The sequence below is a fragment of the Chaetura pelagica genome, unplaced genomic scaffold (genome assembly GCF_000747805.2).
Source record: "Chaetura pelagica isolate M959 unplaced genomic scaffold, ChaPel_1.0 scaffold142, whole genome shotgun sequence".
Taxonomy (NCBI): Eukaryota; Metazoa; Chordata; class Aves; order Apodiformes; family Apodidae; genus Chaetura; species Chaetura pelagica.
In genome coordinates this window covers 7,565,215-7,590,748 of record NW_009952973.1, presented here as the reverse complement: position 1 = coordinate 7,590,748, position 25,534 = coordinate 7,565,215, and the positions used below count along the sequence as shown (strand labels likewise).

General features: G+C 34.8%; 1 protein-coding gene across 1 annotated transcript in view; it reads right to left on the bottom strand.

The window, feature by feature from the left end:
• PALLD (palladin, cytoskeletal associated protein) overlaps positions 1-25,534 on the bottom strand; it is a 185,696-nt gene that overhangs the window by 102,872 nt on the left and 57,290 nt on the right. The window contains exons 2-9 of the mRNA XM_009995934.1: positions 20,583-20,761; positions 18,323-18,389; positions 17,622-17,727; positions 16,607-16,681; positions 14,897-15,038; positions 14,558-14,581; positions 6,723-6,842; positions 5,622-5,964 (exon numbers count right to left, since the gene is read on the bottom strand). Of these exons, the coding sequence (XP_009994236.1) occupies positions 5,622-5,964; positions 6,723-6,842; positions 14,558-14,581; positions 14,897-15,038; positions 16,607-16,681; positions 17,622-17,727; positions 18,323-18,389; positions 20,583-20,761 (1,056 nt within the window). The remainder of the gene's footprint in view (positions 1-5,621; positions 5,965-6,722; positions 6,843-14,557; positions 14,582-14,896; positions 15,039-16,606; positions 16,682-17,621; positions 17,728-18,322; positions 18,390-20,582; positions 20,762-25,534) is intronic.

Below are 25,534 nucleotides of genomic sequence, written 5' to 3'. Positions count from 1 at the left end.
ATATTTATACTTATTTTTCTTGACATACTAAATACAGACCATCTAGTTTCCTCAGCAAAATTGTGTCTTCATTCTCATTGAAAAAAATGGTGCCTGCATTGTTTACATTGTTTCTCTAGGAAAGAGCCTTGCTTTTAGAAGTGTTCTTCTAGTCATCAGAATATGAAGATAGAACAGCTTAAAGATTTGTAGGAAGATTTAGGATTTAGCATCATTATAACTTCAAGAAAACAGAATTATATTTTTCATGATAGACCTCTCATTGGGTGTCCCTGCATACTTTTTTAACAGATGGCCGTCTCTGTAGCTGCAACAACCTATCAGCCGTGTAATATTTAATCTCTCATACCTGCAAACATGTATCTACTATACCACAAGATGCTCAGAAACTTTGTTCCACTGAATTATTTATTTATTTAACACTTCCTATTTCCTCTCTTCCATCCCCCAGTCTCAGAGTTTTCCACAGTAATCTAAGATCACTAAGAAAGTCAACTAATATATTGGCTTAAACTAACCTCATCTACTGCATTCAGTCCACCTGTGTGCCATGAGGCATTATAATACTTTTTTTTCCTTCTCAGCATTTGCAAATTTTGCTTAAGAAAAGGAGCCTAAGAAAATGGAGACAAACCCCTATTTCTTAGCAGATTCTCTCATAAAACCTCTATTTTTATATATTATTTGTTAGTAAATCCTATGCCCTAGCCCTAGTACAAAATGGACCTGTTGATTAGTAGCCGCTGAAGCAGAAATTCTCCAGAAAAGTTTTCCTTGGTTTATCTCTAATCCCATTTAAAAAATACTGGTATGAAACAAGAGAACGAAACAAAAGCACTAAAAATTAACCATTCATACATTAATTGTGACAGTAGATGTAGCAAATGCTCAGGACCATGATCAAGTGATTAACTTTGTGTGCAGTTATTCTAATTTACATTTTAGCAAATTTTGTTAGTATTGGTTATTCCTACTACAGCAGAAAATAGGTGTAGATAAAAGTTTCATTGTGAGTAGACTTTATTAGCAAGATAGGATCCAAAGGTCCTTGCCAACCCTGAAAGAGCACAGCAGATGAAACTAAAGCAGTGGGACTGGATAGACCTTTGCTCATGAATGCAAAGTTACTTGTTTACCATGATTGCTAACTCCTAGACAAAAGAAGCATGTCACAATTTTCATATACAAATTAAGTCTTGTTCACTTCCAAGTAAAATGCTATGACTTTGAATTTTTTTCAGCCTTATGGAATATGGGACTGTCAATTATACATTACTTCATGCCTTTTTTTTTCTACCAGAAAGTACTACAGAGGAGGCAAACCAGTGTCTTATTCTCTATAAGAGAACATATTTTTAATGGGAATTTTCAGACTCCATGGACTCTTAAATGATTGTTTGGTTTTTTTAAATTTAAATTACTGTTTTATAACTTCATGATTTTTGTAATAGCCCTGTTTTATCCTTGCATTTGCTGTAATGACAAAACTTTGACTTTCCACATTTTTGCTGTAGCAAATACATCCAGAATATATACTATACATCTTTCTGATTCATAATTCTAATTCAAAATTAATAATATTTGCTTTTGGTTTTTAGCAGCTTTTGGAGAAATATGCAAAACCCACTAGGATATGGTTCACTGCTGAGTCACATATAAGAGGTGGGGAATTTTTCTCATAGTTGGAAAAGGCTCCTTTACTTTTTGTTTCATAAAAATGATGACAGCAGAGCTCTGCTCTGTGCGTCATCCAAGTTATGCAGGAATGGTTTTCTATTCAGGTTTTTAATCAGAAGATGCAATAAATTAAAACAAAAACTCACATAAATGAGTGTTTAGCATTCGAGAATTTCCGTGGTCTGTCTTTCCTAACTTAGGATGCTAAAGCACATCACATTAATATATACATCGGTAGAATGGGATGGGGAGCAATTTTCCTACATCACATGTCTTCTCACCACTTCCCGAATGTTGATCTGGATAAGAAAAAAATGTGAAGCCTTCAGAGCTCCAAGTACAGAGTGTTTGTTCTTTGGGCTTCAAAGGCCTGGGATGTCTTAGGCAAGATGAAGGACTTAAACCTGACTTTTATATATTTCAAGGCATTCATCATTGGATTATATGCTATTCTCATGTGTTCTTTTTTCTCTCCATGTCTTCCTGTTTAAGTCTAAACAGTGACTTACTACTTTTATATGCATATATCGTATACAATTAATAAGGAATTAATAATTTCTTCCAGCATCTTTAAAACCCAGTGACTGGCAGGAAAGCCATTATCAACATCATAGTATGTACATGACTAGAAGTACAAGTAAGTTAAATCAAGTTAAAAATACTTGCAGTGATGAGAGAAAAATAGTGAAACATTTTGATAAAGGGCAGAAGAAACATTCTAGAAATGGCTGAACCAGAATCTTTGCAAAGATATCTAAGGCATCAATTACAAAACAGGAGAAACCATGAAAGAAAACTCAGGAGGAATGGAGACTGAAGTGACAAATAATTCTGTTCAAGAAACAGTATCACTTTCACAACCAGTATGAACACAACTGTTCTGAGATAAGAAAGTTCTACATACAGCAGGGACTTGGATGCATATCAACTAGATTAACTCCTTAACTTTAAGAAATATAACCTCAGTTTTTCCTTTGTGATGTTATGTATAAACTGATTGATAGCTTTTGAAGTGTTTAGGATTAATTTATTCTATTATTTTTAAATATGAAACTTTTCAGTACGTTAAAAAAACAACCAAAATCTCAGAAAAAAGCAGGACACAATATGGCCATATCTGTTGAAGGAAATACTGATTATCAACAGGTTCCTAAACTGCTAGAAATTTTATCTTACTGCTTTTCACTTTTAACAGGTATTATTTTTATAAAATTAATACCTGTCTTTCATTTTCACTGAAAAAGACCCAAAACATTGTCAAAGTGATCTGGGTGAGATCGAATCTGGGAATTCTATGCATTGATCTTCTTCACAGCATGTGTGAGGTGTGCTAATGCAGAATACTACTTCTAACAAAAATGAAATTAAAAAAAACTGCTGATCATTCTATAGAGGCAGATATTGCTGTGCTAATTTTAAGGGTGTCAAACATGTCACCTCCTATTGGCTTCTTTTGCATTTATGTTAATGGATTAACTATAGAAAGAAGGCTATCAATACACAGTTGTTCTCTACATTTGCAAAGGAGGAGCATGGAAGAGAAAAACTCCCTATAGGATAAATACTCTTTCTGATCATTGTATGCTACAGACTGAAATAAGTCACAGCAGCAGAGACCAGAATTGCAGAAATCGTGGGTTTTTTTGTCTCAGTCCAAAGTCCTTCCCATGTTGTCTACATAAATTCATGTTGAAAACAAGGCATGATAGATTTTTGTGCCTTTTAACATGTTTACAATTATATTCTAAATTCCGTACCAGAAAAATAGATGGCATTGACTGCTTTCCCAGTTAATTCTATATATAATATTCCCAAAAAATTATGTATATTATCACACTAAAATCTGTTTTAAATATTCTCAGTACTAGGCTGAGGCAACAACTGATTTAATGGATTAAGGATTACTTAAGTCTCTGTAACCACAAACTGAGCATTTTGTGGGACTTTAAAAACATGTTTCAAGCCTGAAACAACTACAGTAACTTTGCAGCATGCCAGTTCTTGCACTTTACTTAATTGTGGTAAATAATTATTTATAGATGTTGGTTACAGCTGCATTGCCAAGGTGCAAATGTATTTAATATTTCAAGAATGAAAAACACCACCACCACCAGACCAAAACCATAATTTCCAAACTCTTTGCAATTACTTTCAGTGCTGGCTGAATAAACTATTTTCAAGAGCTCACAGATAAAATTAAGTAAATTATGAGTTCTATAAGCTTGAAAAGAAAAAGTTCTTGAGGAAATTTAAATCAGAATCAGTCTTCATAAAAAGTAAAACTCATTAATACTATTCAGAAGCTCCAAGCTTTCTACATAGCCAACATTACATCAAATAATATATAAAAATGTTTAATCATGTTTGTTATTATGCCATTGCTAATACATGTTTCTTCTGTCATCAAATACTAATACTCTATGGACAGATACAATTGCATAGGTAAGTTCACTTCAAAAGGGATCATTCTTGTGGTTGAGAGTTACTTTACTACTCAGCTAATTTTACTGCAGTTATTTTGTTAGCTTTGACTCATCAATTTGGACATCACTAACCAGCAGGATTCTCATAATAGCATCTTTCTAACATCATTATGTACAACGTTCACCTCTGTTTATATGTTGACCCCATGCTTACAGACAAAACAACTTTTTCACATGTTGCAGTGACCATTATACACTGGGAAGCTTAAGACACAGCCTTCTTTCCTTTACCTAGAGCAACCTCACTTCTGGGAAAGAGCTTTTTGGAAAATTTGCTTTTTACAGCTCTGCTGAAGCCACTATTTCCTTTCTTCATAAATGGGTCTTACAACAGATGTGCTGGGTACAAGGCCATTTGGCACATACCTAGCATCTGAAAGTCATCACCCTCAGCAACCTCCCATACATGCCCTCACCACGGAATATATTGTTATTCCACCACTCTGTCTTTCTATTTCTGCTCCTCCTTCTACTTAAAATGACAAAGAGCCACAGAAACAAAAATAATGGTGAGTGCAGAATTGAAACTCTGTTGGTTTGCTGCCTCAGGCATGCGTTTGTGTGTTTAAAACAAGCACGTGATTGCTAAAAGAACAGTGTTTTTATATTTTGCAAGTTATCCTGGGAAAACAAGTAATTAAGCAAATCACCTTGCTAAGTTTGAAAACCATATTTTGTGCTTCTGCTTAAACATATTTTTAAAATTAATAATCCTTTCCAATTATTGATGAGAGCAAAATAAAATAGCATTTTACTTCCTTTGTCACACTCCAAAAACTCTTGAGAGAAATGGACAAGAGGAGTCTATGCAATGCTAAAGTCAAGCTCTAAGTTAACGGTCAGTGTAAGATCACTCTTCCTTAACTAAGGTATCACCACTAACATGAGGTAAAAATGTTATTACATTTTTTTCCACTTATTTCCCTCCTCTCCTTCAGCTTTTAATGTTCAGATTTTTAGTTGTAAAAAACACCAGTGTAATCTAGTTGACAGCAGAATAAGTTACATGTTATATATGAACACAACTTAAGAGAAAATACAAAAATTACACACCTGAATGTCCACTGACTGTTCAAAACCAAGAACATTCAGAATTAAGATCACTCACCAGTGTTTAAACCATAATAGAACGCAAGAATCTCGGGCCACTATTACACTCTGATAGTGACTAAGAATAAAAGCACAAAGCAACACTACCACCTCTATTTTGTGACTTTATCTGAAATCTTTCTCTAACATTTAGTATATATTACGTACTTCCCTTTGATATAGCACTCTGCGAAAGCACACAGTTCTTTCTTGTATTTAGCTTTTTGGGACATAAATCACAGCAGTATGAAGATTGTTCATGGGACAGGCACAGTCATTCACCATTATTTTTCTGACACTAAATTGCTCCAGGCAAAAATTTGCTTTCCACAAATACCAAGTTTATAGGAAACAAACAAAAAAATTACTCACAGCTTTGGTTTGGCAAGCACAGGTGGTGGTTCCTTGGTGGGTGAAAGCAAAACAGCTGGAGGTGGGACGGATTTATCACCATTTGGCTTGCTGTTAATCATTCCATTAACTCCATGAATAGGATGGATACCATTTGTTTTTTCCTCAGACGAATTGAGCTGTAGTTGAAGGGCTGTCATACCAGACCTCAGCTCAGTACTGTTTGCTTGGTGTGTCTCTGAATGTTTCTTAGGTGGCATCTCAAAAGAGCTGATTTCAACTGGAGGAAGTGGTGGAAAGTGATGGAAATCATCACTGTTGGATTCTCTTGTCAGTGATTCATCATTAGAGCTTTCTGAATTGGCTAAAAGAAATAAAAAAGAATGTCTCTATGACAAGTCATAGACAAAGTACATGCCGTATTTTCAGTTTGTTAAAGGTGAGATCTCTGTGCAGATATTTTTCCAGGTCTTCAGCTGATAACTTCTACTGAATTAGATACATGACTGGCTATTCATTTTCTGACTTTGCCCCATGCAAAAGTCACAATAAGGAACATTATGGATCCCTCTAAATCGATTTCAGGAATCCAGCCACTAACTGACATTGGCAAGTATTGGCAACAACAGCTGAAACAGCATTTCCTCTTCCTGGAGTCTCAGTATCACTTAAGAAAAATTGCTTTAAAAATGCTGAATGATGTATGTGTACATGGCATTTTTGCAATGGCAGCTGGGTCAGTGCATTCTACAACAGTATGTATGTAAGCATATTACATACCATGTCATAGTTTTACAAAAGGCATATGCCACCCTTGGTAGCATAATTTCATTTGCTTTCATTTCGCCTCTGCTGCCATCTAGTCTCAGATCCCTAATGCTTAAAAATCTGCCAGGCTTGTGGCAGACACTTTAGAATGTATTTTACATTAATAAAAACATTAAACTGGGAAATGAGCCAGTAAAAACATTCCGTTTGCTTTATATGAATACTCTGAGGCTGACAAGACCTCAAGACCATGTCCTACAGCAGCTCTTTTCTACAAGGCAAGCAGACTGATAACAGGTAAATTAATTATCTAAGATTGGTGATTAAAAATTCCTCTTTCCCCTTGCCACATACCTGAGCAGACAACTAGTTGTGCACTGCTTGTTACTGAACCATGTTCATTTGCTGCTGTGCATGTGAAAAGTCCTGAATCTTCAGGAAAAGTTTCTGCAATTACAAGGGTACATATCTCTTCTAGAAATAAAGAAAAAAATAAACTGCATCATAAACTGTTTCATCTACCAGGTAATGTTTTTGCATTGTATGTTAGAAAGACACCAGGACATGCTCCTTATGTGAATAAATGCTGGGAGAGCTGCAGAAGAGTTCAACATAAACGGCTTTAATGAAGATCACTTCACTTCAACATAAACGGCTTTAATGAAGATCACTTTGTATCTAAAACAAGTAATTCACCAAGATAAACTTTCAGCAAGGGCCTGTCTTGAACAGTAATTTTGCAGTCACAAGTTTGCACAGACATTTTACACACTCAATAGTACTAATTCATACAAATCCATGTATTGGTCTCTAAATAACACCTTCAATATGAATGTCACATGATTACTTCTTTCCCTGAAGTTCCTGTATTTAATGCAAAATGTCAGATCAAATTTCATTCCCAGTAAAACCAGAAAGTATTTTATTATCACTTCCAGTTAGATTTTCTGTATAAATTGACCAGAATTAAAAACTCTGTATGCATAAATATTCCCTTATGCAGAAGTTGGGAAGATAATTTCTGTCTCTGCACAACAGTAAGAATGGATAAACTGAAAATACAGTATGCAACAGCATCCCCAAAAACTCTGCAGAAAGCTGTGACACAGATGTATTCTGTAGATGTTTGAAATCTGTTTGTTCTACTTTGATATGCCATAATATTTTGGTTATACCAGGGCCTCAGTAAGAAAACTTGTATGAAGGATGGACTGTTCATACTTCAGGTTTGGTGTCAGAGTAATGTTTCTAAATCAATTCCAGCAATTTATAATCAACACATTTAAATATCTAGGCATATTTTTTTCCATATTCTTCAAAGAAGTCACTTTGTTTTATCTATAATATTTTTAAAAATTCACAGTACATCTAATCTAAATAATACTAGTATTTATATAACATACTTAGATAATTTTAGACTTGGACAATATTACATCATGGATTTCCTTTATTAATTAGGAGTTTATTTTGCCTATACTAATTTCTAGTCTTGAAAACAAAGCAGAAAAATTTTAGATAATTCAGTTCCTTTAGAAAAAAAAATACAGCATTTTAGACATTTACATTGAATCCCACATATTATCACAAAATCAATTTTCACATGAAAATTACTCTTTAGAAGAGGTTCAGTAAGGTAAGCTTCATTTCTTTTAGTTCAGAGAAGGAAAACATTTTCTAATAGTTCTTTTGTTTCTTTTTTTCTTAACTTTCATTGTGGAATGGCAGACCACTGTCTTGTTTAGGCAGATAACAAAAAAGTAATGGAATTTTTCCAATTATAAATTACAATGTATCCAAAAACTTCCTGTGCTGTAAATGGGCTAAAAATGAATGACTAACTAAATGTTTGGCACAGAGTTGTTTTTCAGACAGCAGAACATGCTTTTTTTTGGCAACACAAGCCAGTTACTCAGTATAGCTGCAAGAGCCATGTCTGGTAATACTGTAGCACGTTGGATCTTATCTGACCCAGATGAAGATTAATGACTCATGAAAGGTCTTATCAGGAAAGCAGTGAGTAACACAAGCTAGTTTTTGAACTACTGAGGTCAGGTTTTTTTAGAGTCTTGATGTGTCATACACAGTTGAAGCTGTATTGTTAACCACACGTGTGCACTCCTGAATTGATCTGACTCCGGGGATGCAATTTGATACATCCAGCAGACTAGTTTCCTGTTCATTTAACAGCAGAATTCTGAAAGGTGGATATTTCAGGACTGCAGAATAAAATCACTCCCACTGTGCTGAGAAATGTTGTCTGAATGAGGGCAAAGGTACTACCAAATATAAAACCCAGCAGCATTCCTATTTTCCAAACAGCAGGGCTAATTAACGCACAACATTCTTTCAGGTTTTTAAGCGTGTAAAACGATCACATGAGAAAAGCTGATCTTTGCTCTTCACTGATAAATAATTGTAATGGATTCTACTGTGATACAGTTTGTTTACTGAAGCAGTCAGTATATTTGAAATTTATACATGGTAAGTTTCAGTAATCCTTGTAAAATAAATTGGAAGTAAATTAGTGACGAAAAGAATCAGTTTAAAACTGAGTTTTCTCAGCTGGATGAGCAAACTACAACACATCTGTGATCATTCATGAGAACACCGGCTAAACTGAAAACATAAAAAAGCCAAAGAACAAATCAAAACTCAGCTTGGGCAAAAAGCATGTATGAGTAACATATTGCCATTGTCTTTACTCATTTTGCTCCCCCCAAACCAAGAACTGCTGAACTCCAAGTCTTTGCTAAAAGGTTTACAACTGTGGAAAGCATAGAAATAAAATACTAGTTTGACAAAATAAATGTTCTTTAAAGATTTCCATAACATACTGGTGCATAGTGCTTTTGAGTATTTCTTTAGCTTTACATCCATACTTATGTAATTATTTTCCTTCTTTGCTAAGTAGAATCTGATGATTTGAAGTAAATAATGTCTGTTCTACCTCCCAATCATCATCAGCTGACAAATAATTTCATCACAAAAATGCGTTCCAGAAAGCAGCTCTGAAATGCTGTTCTCAGGGCCTTAAAACATATTTAACACTTGACTAAATGAATACAAAAGCATTCTGTTCACTGAAACATGTAAAATGCTTAGGCATGCAAGTACTTGATGATTTTGTCAGCTATTTAGAAATAATATCACATTTTACAGAGTAATCCTTTCACTTTATGGTTTATGACTCCATTAGGAAGAATAACTTTTGTTAAGAAAGAAAACTGTTGCATTTTAACAAATTCCATTGTTGGCAATGTGTTTACTTCAGAATTTTTCTATGTATTACATTTAAGGTTGAGTAGTTCTTTTATCTGCATCTTCATCTCCAAATGTGATCATTAGCTTCCTCCACTCTAATGCACATAACAATCCTGGGAAATAAGTATGGCCTTTTATTTGTAGTTGTTCATTAAGATGCAACGAACAGAGCTATCTCTACAGATGCAGCTTCAAAACTCTGAGTTTTCTGCTACGTGAAGCCAACAGGTAGTCACAGTGGTGGTTTCCTGGTAAAAATCCAAAACAAACCTGCCATCTTGTAGTCAAGATTGTCTCTTATTCTCCCTCTTGTTCCCCAGCTGTCAGATGTTTAACTACAGTCTAAACAAAACAATGTACCTATCAGGTAACTCCTTCTCATTAAGGTATCTGAGCATCTTTTTGTAAAGAGGGTGGGGAAGTATGAAAACAGAGAACTGCGTATGCAGAGTAGCATAATAGATGGTGGTGTTGCAGACCTGTAGATTCCTTAACTTTCAGTAACACAACAAGAAAAGCATTTCATTTAACTGTTATCACTATTGTATACAGATTTACCCAGCCAGGCAGCCATTCTGGCTTATTTAATAGGCTTCATGCCACTCAAGAAATGAAGAGGCAAGTTTTAAAAAGATGCACAGAACTGATTATGTTTGAAGATATCTCAAAGAACACTAAGTGTTCTTAAGAATAAAACTAAACAACAGCAAATGGGATTGTGGGCAATACAATGCAGTTTTAGGCTACAGAACCTAGATTACAACATACGTAATCAATATGTGAGATGGCTGCTATCTAGCTAGTTCAGGTACAATAAATAGGAATATGGCTATGGCAGCCTGGATTTTAGTCCCTAAAGTAGTACTCAGGTTTGAGGAGAAACTTACTCACTTATCGGGGTCAAGGAAAAGTTTATGCCAAAGCTTACACTGAGGATGTTATGATGCTATAGATGCCTAAGCCAGCTAGTTTGAAGTTGTCAGGTGCATACATTGGAGCTGAAATCAACGTATTCATCAACATAATTGTGATTATTAATAAATTTTAAATATTTACAGTTGAAGAGGTGTAGTGGTATTTTTTAAAAAATCGCCTAGTACAAAAAAGATGAGAGGTATACTTTGGATTTTGAAGCATCAACAAACGAGGACAGGCACAGCAGTGTGACTTAAAATGGGGTCACTGACAGGACCAGAACTCTGTAGGCACCTTGGGAATGTAGCTTACAATTGAAAATGTACACTGACAAGCAATAGCAAGTAGGTTGATCAGACCACATTTAATGAAGGATAATTTTAGTTTTTCTCTTCATTTGGCATCTTGAGCTATGTAGCTCATGGGAGATTGCTCTTGTCAAGCTCAGTAGTGGAAGAGGAGCCAGATTCTTAGTCTTAATTCTTCTGTTTTCACAAAAAAAAAAAAAAAAAAAAAAAAAAAAAAGCATACTGACCTACTGAAGTAGTATTTTGAATTTCAGCAGCTATCAGAAAGCTGATTTTCTTGGTGTGAGGAGGCAGTAAGGATTTCTGTGATACTTGCCCTATATTTTCAATTTCAAACATGCAGAAAGAGGGGGGGATTTCTAAGGGAGTTACGTCTGAGAGTTGAAACTCTGGAACACAGCAGCCAAACATGGGAACAAAGCACAATCCAAGAGAAGTGATGACTAACTTTTGAGATGTTTTTGGTGAACATACACAGTATTGTGCTTAGGAAAACAAAAGCATGCATATGTGGCAATTCCTTGGCAATTTAAGAAAAATTACTTCATATACTTTTCTTCTTACATGCCATTAGACAATTGTTTTAATGTAATTCAATACAGTTTGTGGCTGTCTCCAGACAGCTGAGTAATGGTCAAAATATCAACAGCTGGCAAATGACTCCATGGGATTTTTCATTCTCAGGCAGCCTGTTCTTTGAAGGATTCAATCAGTGTACAGTCAAAACGTCCAAGAAAAAAGTAGAAAGCAGGTAATTTGACAGTCTGTGATGTTGGCTTTAAGTAATCTGACTAGCTATTAATTCACAAAGCAGTCTGGAGAGATTTGTGATGCAAACTGATTTCTGTCTAGACAGAAAAAGGAGTGCAAAACACATTAGGGTAGATAGAATGGACCCAAAAAATGAAGCCAAAAAGTCTCCCTTGCTTCTTAATTTCTTACCTGTGTGAGTTCATGGAACATTTTTCTTTTAAATCATTAATACTGCAGTAGCAAAGGATAACAAATGGTTTTGAGCACTATAAAGTGTTTATTATGGTTGGACTTTGGTTGATAGCCAGCAATTAAAGTCACACTACAACCTATTACAATTTATGAAAAATGTCAGGAAGTTACACGTTTGGAAACATTTTTAGAAATCATGTCCATCTTTCAAAATCATGAGTGGTTATCTAGCATAGGCATGCTGGTTTCCCTATCAGTCTTGCATACATATTCACCATCTGTGCTGAATAGCAGTTGTGTATTTGCTTATGAACTATCTCCTCTCCAGGTATTGTTTTGTCTGGCTTTTTAGAATATGAATCATATCACAAACCAGTGCTGTACCTGTCACATTTCTGGTGCACATCCCAGCTTCCTGTTGCAGAAAATTTAAGAACCTTAATGACAGACTGAAAACCAGGGTTACTTATTATCAGTATTACTACTAATACACGAAACACTGCTAATTATTTATTCCAAAGGGAAATATTTACATTTTGCCCAAAGTTTATTTACATTCCCTTTGCATCTACAGAGTCAGATCTTACACAAATAACCCAGTAAGTGTCCTGACATTGACTCTAGTGGAAAGTAAGACACTGCACATTATTTAATAGGGATTAATAGGAACTGATACATGCACAAATTTTATAGGGATACTACTTAGCTCAATGATTCCAGGGAGAACAAAGTACCGAACTGATACTCTTTCATAGGTGTTTATAAATATATTTGACAAAATAATTACAAAAATTAAAAACAAACAAGCAAACAAACAAAACCAAACCAAAACAAAAAAACCCTGTTGTCAGGCTTTCACTACTGTTATCTCCATTAAACTAAAATTATACAGATACCAGAAAAGTATTTTGAAATGCCTTCCTACTCTTGCTTTGCCACTTATCTTGAGAGTGGTATGAGATACTGTGATATTACATAACTTTTCTTTACCTGTGAAAACTCAAGAAGGCACCTGTTATGTAAGGGTCTATTCCCTAGTACTCTTTAGAAGGCATCAGGTATTTTCTCCCAGGGTCTGCAAGCTAACTAGGCATGGGAGGGAGAGCATTCAACACAGTCAACATGATGATGGGAGTATGTGTGAGAGCTAGCAAAGTGATGCTTTATTTAGACTCAGAATCCCACCTTCTACTTCCCATTTCAGGGAGTAGTTATTAAAGGAAATTGTTAGCTTTATGAACTATCAAGTATATTCTTACTTATTCCACATATCTGTCAGATATACGAACCCTGCAAATAACAATACCAAAAAATTACTTAGTTGCCAATGACAAAAAAAAATCTTCTAGCAAGTTACATAATATACAATTTCCTTTGTACTCAACTATACACACGATGGAATTTTGAACCTTTTGTCCCAAGGAAGGAAGTGCTTCTCCTTTCTACTAGATAACACTTCATTCCTCCTCCAAAATATTTTGTTCATTTAGCATTATACATATTCTGTTGCCTATTGAGGGCAAAAGGGTAAAAAAGATTGCCAAATAAAGCAAACATCATTAATGATTGCAAGTTTTGAGAGAACAATTTAAAATTAGATATCAAAAAGAAAAACCCCAAAAGGTATGCTAGTAAATTTAGACTTCATAGAAACATTTGGGTAAAGTTTCAAGCCTTTCAGATACTTTCTATCACATTAAAAGAGAGAGTGAATGCAGTTCAAGTGATTTTGTAGAAAAGAAGCACCTATTAACAGTGAAGTAGATAAACTAGGTACTGTTCTCATAGTGTTGGTGGATTAAGTCTAGAAAAGATGTTACTACTTGGACAGGAAATAAGTTTGTCTGGGAAGGGGAAGAAAGTCAACATATTGATCAGATTTTCTTTTTGTAAAGATCGAGAAACCAGCTAAGGTAGGAGACTTATTTTGTAATAGGTATTACAGGAGAGTGTTCCAAGAAAGATACAGAATTGAACACATTTCAACACAAATCTGTTTTCCTTTTTTTCTTTTCATATCTAAAGGCTTGGTATAATATTGAAACTCTCCTCAACCTGTTTTGTACTGGAACCAGCAAACCTTTTAAAGCAAGTCTCAGACTATATAATTGTCTTCTCTTTTATATGTTATTTGACTTAGAAATATTAAAGAAAAGAACTAACATTTTTTGTCTTTTAGCATCCACTTACTAGTCAAGAAACCACCACAGATATGATGACATATAATGGAAAAATTAAGCAGCCAGAGAAAACCCATAGTTGGAAGAACACTTTTTGCTTGCTGAAATCTAGAATTTACCTTGTGAATAGGCTTGAAAAAATCAGTGTGCCCTTGTCTTTGAGGATCTGCTTTTACTTGCATTTAAGACACTCCACATCTGCAAAGCTAGATTGGCAAAACTAGCATTTAGTGATGGGGTGTTATGAAATACTTACGATTACAATTTGGGTAATGGAATTTTGTGGTATTTATTCTTTTTCCTCAGTAGCATGCAAATGGCTTATTTTTTGAGAAGGAAGTTTGTCTCAGAATTTAAGCTGTGAGACTCTCCTTGCTGATCTAAATGGAATTTACTGTTTAACTAATAAAGGAATTGATGTAAAGGACAGTGTAAAGTATGGAAGCTGTGATAAAGAAGCATTGTCTGTAAGGGGGTTTCATATTACCTATGCTCAGCAGAAACACTTTTCTATTTATGGGTTTAGCACAAACTCAAATAGCTAGTGAATCAAGAGATTATTTTTTCATATGATTCTTACCAGGTTCAGTTGCAGATCGTGGCTCTGCATATCACATCATAAGTGGGGGAAACAAACAAGAAAAATGGTATTAGTGATTACATTAATAAATGACAGTATAATGAATGAACATCTTATACAGAAATACTGTAGACAATTATAGAATCTGCACAGAAACATTAGAAAATAAGGAAGACAAATTGCCTGTTGATGGCAGTAGTCTAATTATTACTTCTAGCCATTATAATCACTGAACTGTGAGGAAGAGAGGACTCTATCCAAAAATCAATACTGACAGACTAATTGAATGATCTTTCCCCACACAATATCAAAAGGAGCCACTTCAGATTATTGACTTACTCTTTTGGAGAATTCTGAAGTCTGGAGAATCTTTAATTTCAATGCCCTGTCGAAACCACTTAACATGAATGGGAGGGGGTCCTCTGACCCTGCATTCCAATACCACGACTTGTCCCTCAGATGATGTGGAGTTTTGTAGCTCCTGAAATATAATCATCACAATTCAAATGAAGTTGGAGCATTTTACATTTCTATAGTCTTTTCTTCCCTTTGTATTTCAACTTTATTTTATTGTATCATTACATCTTTTGCAATAGACATCTTCTGTGAGCTGTATTTTCATCGATTAATATATCAGCTATGCAGTTAAAAATTACGGAATACGTTATTTTCAAAAACGTTCTTAATAAGATCAAAGATGGAAAAGGTGTAAAAGTATTTAATTTGTCAGACCATCACAAGCAGATAGCTGCAGTCTGACCTTTCATTTTTCATCTTTCTGCCACAAAATGAAATGAAAATTTTGCAACTAGGTACACAGTAATTGGCTTGGTTCTGAGAGAGTATCTGTGCTGCTTTCAGGTCAACCTCTAAAATGTGGAGTTGTTTTTCCTCTGAGCAATTTATAACCAACCAGGCAAAATTAGATGACAGAAATATTATTAGGATAGCTTGTGCATGGATAGCTTCTGAAATGGTATTAGGGCTGTAATAAAATCTGAAAAAAATCAGGAAGAGTCTAAACCTTTTATGAACAACAGTAGGAGAGGAGAAGCAGAGCGCTTTAAGTAACAGAATTCACAGGAGACAGACACTATGGATTTCTGCTGTTTTCTACTCTCACAAGGACAGTAGAGTTGCCTCCCCGCCTTGTAGAAACTGCATTCTCTAACCCCCTGCATTTCCACTCTCCACTGTCCTGTGATACCTGCAGTATCAATGCAGAACTATGAGGGACAGAGTCAGACATTTCCTGACATGAGAAAGGGGTATGACAGGGCCAGGCTAGACAGTTGTGGAGAACAGAGCTTACTCTTATATCTAGGAAAAACCATTTGCTGTTCCATAGCTTTCAGTCAACTGCTTTTCTGCAGTACTAACCAGAAATACCTTCTTTTCTTCATTTTGACGTCAGCAAATGAGGACTAGTAGTTACTTCTATGGAAATGCTGGTTTGAATGTAAGATGAAAGAATTTTTTTTTATTAAAGTTGTATTAAAAAAATTAGGGAAATGTGCTGTCCTTTTTCTTGTTACCATTTGGAAAGAATGTGAAGGTAAATATTGACTTAAATAGTTACTAAGAACTATGAAATAAAAGTTTCTCTTCTAGCCAGGCCATGTCTTACATTTTACAAGGCAACCCAATGAATAATATCTGAACTGCTCATTAGACTAACATACCTACATGGATTATTTTTTTCCTTAAACAAAGTAAAAAAATGTCTGTGTTATTTCTTCTTGTGAATGAGGCTTTATCATGTCTGTGAACTGTAATTGGTGTCTACCTTGCCTTATTTCTCCAGGGAGGACAGTCATGGGCACAAGACATACACATACAGAACATTCACGTAATTCCACTAGTGAGCTTAGGCTACAAGGCATAAGAACTTAATTGTTGCAGCAGAAGAGTATTTTCTTGGGAAATAATAAATACTGAAAAGGGTAATGGACATTGTAAAAGTTTTAACATGAGTAATTAGGAAATATAATATTGATATTTCCTTCTGTACTATAGTAGTATGATATAAAAATGATGGATAAAACATACCTTTGTAAAAATGGGTGCAGAATAAGTAGGCTTAGGTCCATCCACACGGTGCAGGTATGAAGTAGGGCTTTGAATCTGCAAAGCAATGCAACAATGTTATAAAATGGGAAGAATACTGGTTTCAATAACAGGGCCTTCATAGACCTATGGAATAAAGCAAAGTCTCAAATGCACAGTCTCATTTTGGTATTCATTCAAGCATGCTTCTTGAGTGACATCACTATTTCACATCTCTCGTATTTTGAAAATCAAAATGCAAGCTTTAAAGGCTACTATACTTCCCATGATAATTTTGTATCCAATTGTCTTTGCCTTAAGTATTTTGAGAGTTTGACTCCTGTTAATGTCATTCAAGTATGTCCTTTGCACTGGAGCATTTTTGCCTTTCCTGTTATTACACCTCTTGACTGATACAGTAATAAATAAAACTAGGTACTTAAAAGCTTATCAAAGTTAGCCCAAGAAAGGGGAAATAATTTCCCATGTACAGTCTTAAAGAGTTGGGTTTTTTTATATGCAAAATCGAAGCCATCCACAGTGGCATTAAAATTTAGTGAAATGTAATGAACATTTATTTTCTACATTTAACTTCTACGCAGTAAAATTTAGTTTTCTCTAATAGACTTGGAGAATCACAAAAATATTTAATTTAATAAGAAAATGTAAAACTTTTACAAGAAGTACTGTAGGCATTCATTTGTATTACATTGTTTTGGAATTCAACCAAGTCACTAATAAGTTACATACTCTGTAATTTTCATCATCACCAGATCTGTCAGCTGCTCACATGCTATGTTGATACACATTGTGTAAGAATTCATGTGTATATTTACTTTAATGCCCCATTCACTGGATAGATAATTAATTTTAAAAAATTGTCATTCTTAATATAGTAACATATGTTTATAATTCAATAATGCAATCGCTCATAATGACAAAGTTTTTCAGGACTCAGAAATTGTGAAATAAAATGTAAAATACTTTTACTAATTTAAAAATCACTGTCTAAAAGCACCTGCTGACTGGGCACAGATATAGGTTGAATTACAGCTGTGGTCACTCCAGACTTTGGCGTAGAAGATCCTATTGTCAGGGAAACAGAGGTGGTTTTCTTTTGAGCCCTGGAAAAAAAAAATAATAAAAAATAAATTTAAAAATTAATATAAAAGAAGAGCACTTTCTAAGATCACAATATGATCTGAAATCACAATACGTTAGTTTGTAACTGATAAGGCACCTTGTATTTTCTACATCTTTACATTTGTCGTTATCAGCTGAAGAGACTAACATTGGAGGAAGCTTGAGTAGAACACAATCTTCTGCTGATTTACAGTTTAACATCCAATTGAAAGATACAAACTAAAATGTATTTTGTTTATTTAATTGTAGGCCACACTTTGGTTTTTTTGTTGTTGTTTGGTTTTTGTATTTTGGGTTTTTTTGAGGCATAGGACTGGGTGATTACAAATGAAGACTTGATTAACTTCAAATTAGTTCTGAATTTGAAAAGCCGATATCAACAAGTTGAGTTGTCAGGGTAGGGCCAAAGTTCTGCAGTTATAATACTACATATTTATGTGACACGAGAGAAGGAGAAAAGACAAGACATACACGAATAAACCCCAGATACTTATTCCAATCTAAAACTACTAAAGATTCTCCAGTGCCCCTTATTAAGAACATTTCCACATCATTTGTTCTACTTTGCACACTTACTGTGGCATAGCTCCAGATTTTGATTTGAAACTTAAACTTTCACTCTCTGAATCTGTGGAACTGGCACCTGGAAAATAAAGTATTTTCAATAATCTCATATCCTTTTACTGTTGTATTTAATGTTTACATTACAAAGAAAAATATGCTGCTTTTGCATTACAGTTCAAGAGTTGAGAACTCTCTGTAATAAACTACTGCAATTTTTCTTAGCTGATAAGAGATTTTAACTATGTACTTTAGACAGTTACAGGAATGGTAATGATGTCAGTTTCATTGCAAACTGTTTTACATAGGCTCTTAGCTGTCTTCCTTCATATTCAAGCAAATAAGGTCAAAAAAAGAAAAATAATCCTGATTACTACTACTTTACTGGAAATATATAATTTTACCTATTTCAATGTTAAAGCTTAAACAAACATGGCTTATACACAGATAACAAATCAACCTTAAGTAAGAGCAACGTAATATAGCAAGACATCTTAAGACTAAATTTGCTACCAAGAATCTCCACAGTTTAGACTATTTATATTAACCTACATAACATTTATGTACTGGTATTTCTTCCCAGTGGAAGTCTAGATGTAGTGTACAGGTTTGGTAAGACCCTGAACTCACTTGAAGAAAAAAAATATGAAAGCGTTCATTCCCTTTGTCTTAAGTTTGCACAACGTTTATTCTACATATTTGTGCAGTACATACTATGCCTCAAAGGATATGCAAAGCTGTTATTTTCATTCCAATCATAAGAAATTCATTATCAATATGCATAGCATAGCATAGACTAATTTTAATGGAATAAAGTTTGGACGGAGGCACCCGAGTATCCTATTCATTTACAAAGTTTAGACAACAAAAAACAAAGCAACAAATACCACAGAAAAGGTAAGAAGAGAGAAGCATTGTCAAATGAGCAAAGTGGGTCTACAGGAAAGCATTTCTCTTGAGCAAACCATAACCAGGTCTTGTGTGGCTGGGCCTGCTGTCAAGAAAGTATGAGGCACCATTGCCATCGAGATAATGTACAACACAATGCTTGTGTGACAATCATCTGGTCTCCTTAAAGACCATAGCAGAGGAGCCTAACGACTTGTACAATCCTCTCTTCCAAAGCTACATGTAGTGAAACTTCAAGATAGTACTTCCACATAGTAAGATTTTACTTGATCTCAAAAAAGGAATTTTTAAATATTGCTGTATCTCTCTATCAACCTGCTTCTTTCTAAGTGTTGCTTGTTATTATAACTACACACAGTATTATGTATTTCTTTATATCTGAGTATTTTTAAAATAATTCTTATTTCTGTGAAGAAAAGTCTTACTAAAATCCATAAGATTCAGAAATATCTCAGGGATAACAAATCTCTGAAACATAATGAAAGAAATCCTGCAATGGTGCATCTGCCATGATTTAGCTAATTTATAGTGAAAACTTCATTGCTTTTTAAATCAAAACCTATTTAACCATTTTGGTATAGTATTATTCAGACTTGTTCTGTGTATCTCATACAGTAATTTATTTTATGCTTTCAATTAACCATTTAAATTCATTTTAATGTGTTCCAGAACTGTTAAAAGATTACTTATTACGGAAATCTTTCAAAGATGCAGGAATTAAAATAAAAATCAGTATCAAATAAATATAATCATACCTAAAATACATTCCTCCATTGACAAATTAAATTAATATTTTTACTCATGGTCTAGTAATTTACGTTCCTCAGAGAAAATTATTAATTTTTAAGTCAGCAAACATTTTGACAATTACAAGCAGTTGCTTCAGGAAAAAACCCCGACTTCTAACCTGACTTAAGGTCAGTGTACCAAATAGGAAGAATTATAATAACCTGTTACTGAAGAATACTCATATAATAACAGTGGGAAAAGTTCAGAAATATGACATGGATTACTGCTATTATCAAAGTTATTTTTCACATCACCAGTCAAACCTTTGATTTACAGAGGGTACTACTTTAAAGTTAACCATATGCCAAAAGCTCTGCTTGTTTCTCCTTTTCCATTCTTTATCTTACTCATGCCCTAAATAAATCGTAATCTACCCATTGATTCTTGGGACATTCCTTGAAATACCTGAATTAATATGATGTGTTGTTCAGACTGTGTTGCATTAAAGAAAAGAAGAGGATCATCATAAAAATACCACCAAACTAAATGTCGTCTTAACATAAAGAACCAAAAGTATATTTCAGGTTAATTATATTTTCCTGTATATGTTGAGTATTTTATTATTTTCACCTCTTACCTTCAATGAATATTTCAGCTGATGTACTATCGGAACCAATGGAATTTGAAGCCAGGCAAGTATAGCGTCCAGTATCGTCTTCAAAGGCTTCTGCTATAATTAGTGAATGAAGTCCTCCACTTCCAGAACAGATCTGGATGTCAGGATTATTTTGGAGTTCTTTTCCTTCACAGAACCATCTGCAGCCCACACACATTTAGAAAGACAAAGAAAAGAAGAACATAAAAGATTGGTTCACGCTCATTGAACACAAGAAGACATTTCACTCTGCTGCAAAAATCTGAAATTATTACTGAAATCTTTGAATTGTTAAATGGCATTCACAAAGAAATAACTTGCTGGAATAAACTTTGTTTGAAAGGTAGTGCAGCATTTCTGAATGCTAAGGAAATTGTACACACCTACAATTTATAGCTATTCCCTGTCCTGTTTTGGTAGAATTAATGCTTTCTGCATATTTTACATACTGGCTTGCTTTGACTGTGGTCCACAGAATCACAGACTGTTAGGGGTTGGAAGGGACCTCCAAAGATCACTGAGTCCAACACTCCTGCCAGAGCAGGACCAAAACTGGGGTAGATTACTCAGGAAGGCATCCAGACAGGTCTTAAAAGTCTCCAGAGAAGGAGTTTGCTACTCTCCTTAATACCAATTCTCCATAAATCATGTTTGATTTTGTCTATCATGCCCAGCCAAACTCATATAATCCCACGGTTCAGATTCCATATTGCTGAACTTCAAATTGGTTTACTCCTGCCTTGACTCAGGAACATAAGCTTGTTTTCTGGCCCTGTTTTTTGAATATATGTATATAATACATGTTTCACTACTGAGAAGCATGCCTCGACAAAAGGGATGGGTTCAGGTACAGGCAAAACAGACACTTCTCTGCGGTGACTTATTACAAGGTAAAAGCACAGCCTGTTTTGTTTATGTCAGGTCAATCCAGTGCTTTCCAGTGCAGGCTGCCTGAAGAGCTAGTCCATATTCTCATTACATGTTATTTCCATGAAAGAACTAGCTCCCATCTTTTTTCTGTTTGATACCCTCATATCAGCTAGTTCTATCCTCATAGACTACTCCCTCATTTACACATATCTCTAGCAACCCAGAAACTTTGAGAAGTGGATCGTTTGAACTGGGTTTTTCTGGTTGTTGGCTTTTTTGGTGTGTTTTTTTTTGTTTGTTTGTTTGTTTTTACAGGGGCTGCTGTGCATTTTTTGAATGGTAGATTGGTGAGTTACTAAAGAAAAACCATTAGGGAACAGCCTTCTTTCCATTCTCAGATTTTTGCCAAATTGCAGAATCATAGAATGATTCAAGTTGGAAGGGACAATGAAGATCATCTGCATGTCTTTCTGAGCTGTTGTCCCACAAACTTGCTTTCATCATTATCACTCTTCCCTCCCTTTCATTTACTCCATAATCCTAATCTGTGTTTTTCCATTTTGCCAAATCAAAATTCAAATCATCTTGTGGTGAGGATAAAGACAAAATTAGTGATTTTTGACAGTAAGCTTCAAATGGTTTTTTCATTCTATTCCTCCATACACTTTTAGTTTCTTACTGTAGTAGGAAATAACTATAAATAAATAAATAAATGAAACACAGAAATTTAGGCAGCCAATTCAAATTAAAATATGTCAGTGTAATAAAAAAAATATTATTTAAAATACTTAAAATCTGCCACCAAAACAATTTGGTATTTTTCCTTTACCTTGTACATGTTTATGAGACAATGATTGTAGTTATATTCTAGTAATACTTTCAAATGAAACTTGTTTTTTAAATCCCTGTCAGATAACTTTCTCTTCTCTCAAAAAACAAAATAACTCCAAGGTGTTACAGAACACCCCTTCCTATGTATAGGAGAAGCATGCAACACTACGGGATGACAGATGCCACGTGATAGCAATCAGTGAGGAGTGTTTAGAAATAAACCACCTCATTTTTATTCTTTTTTTTCTTGTTAAGAAACCAAACAGATTTACACATAAGACAATTCCCCTTAATAGCATTCAAAACAGTGAGCAAGTCCTCTGTGTTTATGAACAATAGATCTTTCATTCCCGAAGGCAAAAAAAAAAAAAAAATGTTGATAGGGACATTAAACCATATGTAATTGTCTTCTGTAATTATAAGACTAACAAGTTCCATTTCTGTTTTCTGTTGTGCCCAGAAAGTATAATTTTTGGAACGCACTAACAAACTTCCATTTGTGTACTTAGTAGACCCCTTTGGCCTACTTTTACAACTATTGGGCTCAGAGACAAATCTATTCTGTCAGCTCAACTGCCAAAATTAACATTTCTCTTCCCTGTCTTCCCCTCCTTTCCTCTCTTGTCACAAGTCCTCCATTCTCCTGGTGTGAGGACCTCTGCTACTATTTCTACTTATTAGACCTTCAGAGTCCTAACCTATGTGCAGCCTTTCCTAAGCTATGTTTTAAATTATATGCACAAGAGGGAGGTTAATTCAATTTCTAGACAATTATAGACAAGAGCTTGTAATATGAGGTTCTATTTAACTATTGGTTCTATTTTTCTTCCTTACCAGAAACATCCTGCAAAGCAAAACTTCTCCTCCAAGCCTAATTATTTTCTCAGATAAGATCCTGTTTTAGTGACATTTGAATTGTGAGGCTTTCTGTTGGCTTCTAAATTCCATGCTTGCAAAATATATAGTAAACTGTGATAAGCATATGAACCTAAAATAAAAAACTCTTTTTTTTTTTTTTTTTTTTTTCCCCAGAAGATGCTTAATAGAAAAATGTGGGAAATTCTTGGGAGTTTTTTTGGGTTCATTTAGGAGGACAGGTTCTCTGTTCTTTGATTTATTCATAGATGCAGTCTGCCTCAGGTAGTGGGAGCTATTCTTCATCACTGGTTTCGCTGGCTGGGACTAAGACTCATTGCATCATATGAGTGACATACCACTGAAAACGAGTCCTGACCTGCTACATCAGACACTGTCTGGCACAGAGAAAAACACATAAGTAAGCAATTCAATATAAAATTATCTCAGCCACCACTAAAGTGATGTTTGAGTGGGAAAAAGGCCTGGTGTTGGACTGAACTGTTTATTGTGGAAAGAAGAATTCAACTTCACAATGGGCAAGAGCAGAGTTATTTGAAATCAAGAATATTGGAATAGACTCAAATATACTCTCTTTCCTTTTGTCTTTGCATTTTTTTTCTTATCTATATGGTGATGGAAGTGAGATGTTTAATTAATATGATTTTTTTTTTTGAAGATTACATCAAAATTAAGTGAATTAGAAAATACTCAGTTGTAATACTCATCCTGCAACATCTTGGTAGTTACCAGTTCAGTTCAAGAGAGCTTGTGAATTAAAAAAAGGTGAGCTAATAAAATTAAATGAAGTATTTTTTGCATAAACACAGATTGAATTTTACTTATCCCTCTTTTATATAGTATGGGCTGTTATAGAGCACAAAATTATTATCCACAGGTCCCATTAGCATTACTGCCATTACACTTGGAATATTCACAGTAAGAGGATTTTCTGCTCCTAAAAAGACTGAAAAGGACTCAAAATAAAATCTTTGAAGCATTTTCTTTTTCTGCAGAGGGATCACCAAAGCAAGTAAACAGAAATTATTGTCAAAGGGAGACAGAGCCAAAGAAACAGGAGGGACTCATGGCTAGATAGAGAAAAACAGTCACAAAGCAAGTAGTAAAAGAAAATTCCAGCTATATGCTAAATAGGGCATCATTAACTCATGTCCAGTCTGTTCCAGCCCACTGAGCCTCTTGGGGAAAAGAAGACTACTATCTAACTGTAAGAAGGCAATAATGCTTCTGGAGAGCCGAAAAACCCCAAATCGAACAAAAAACAAAGACAGAGAGTAACACAGAGGACCAAACACAGTGCAGATGCTTTGTGAAAAAGAGAATTCCCTGTATAGAGAACATTGATTTAAATATACATTTCTTTCACAGTTTCTGGATACTGAAAGCACAAAAATTATGTACTCATTTTCTTATTCCTTTGTTTCAAGTTCTCAATATTGCACAAAGTGTGCAGACAGAAACAAAACAGGCAGGGAGACCAACAAAAGGTTTTGCACGTGTGTACATATCAGTTTGCAGAAAAAGAAGTAAAGCTTGCATCCTAGCTATGTTCCTGCCAGCCATGCTAGCCCTAATGCAAATTTGTGGAGAACTGTCCCCTGGAGAGAGAACAGAAACTACTGTATGACGTCAGATAAAGGCTGGGTAAAAAATCAAATAAAAGGAATATACATTTTATGTAACTCGGATTAATTTCATTAGTCATTTAAGTATCTTGCCAGTTTTCAGGTCAGACTGATTTTTCTCTGTTCGTTCTTACTTCTTCAGTCTCTTTCCTCCTTCTTCATTCTCTTTCCTCCATTTATCTTCCTGCCTGAATTTCTGCTCTACCATTCTTTGCCTTGCCTTTTCTCCAACTGTGTGTGCTTTTCACCTACATTGTATCTACTGTATTTTAAAATGACAGCAACTAAGTATTTAATGCAGATACTGAAACACAATCACTAGACTGGAAAGTCAATACTCCAAGGTAGCAAACCAGAGGTATTTGGGTGGCAGGGAAGCAATGGTTAAGATACTGTCTTCTCAGGCTTCAAAGCCTACTTTGCTATTCCACTGGCTACATTATTGTATGAGGGCAAAACAAGAACAGCAAACAACAAAGGATAGTCAAATACCAGGTGAGCAGCAGTTCATGCACACTGACATCAAGTAGCAATTCACAGAGCTGCTCTCTTTTTCACTCTTTCTTATGCCCTCACAACCCTGCATGCATGGAAATGCATATGAGCACATGTGTCTGGGATTTTAATGACTGTGAACAAAATATAAACAGAGTTGAACAGTACACTGGCTGAGTAAACACCAGGGCTTTAAGAAAAACAGTTCAACTTCTCTCTAATGCATAATCCTGCTGA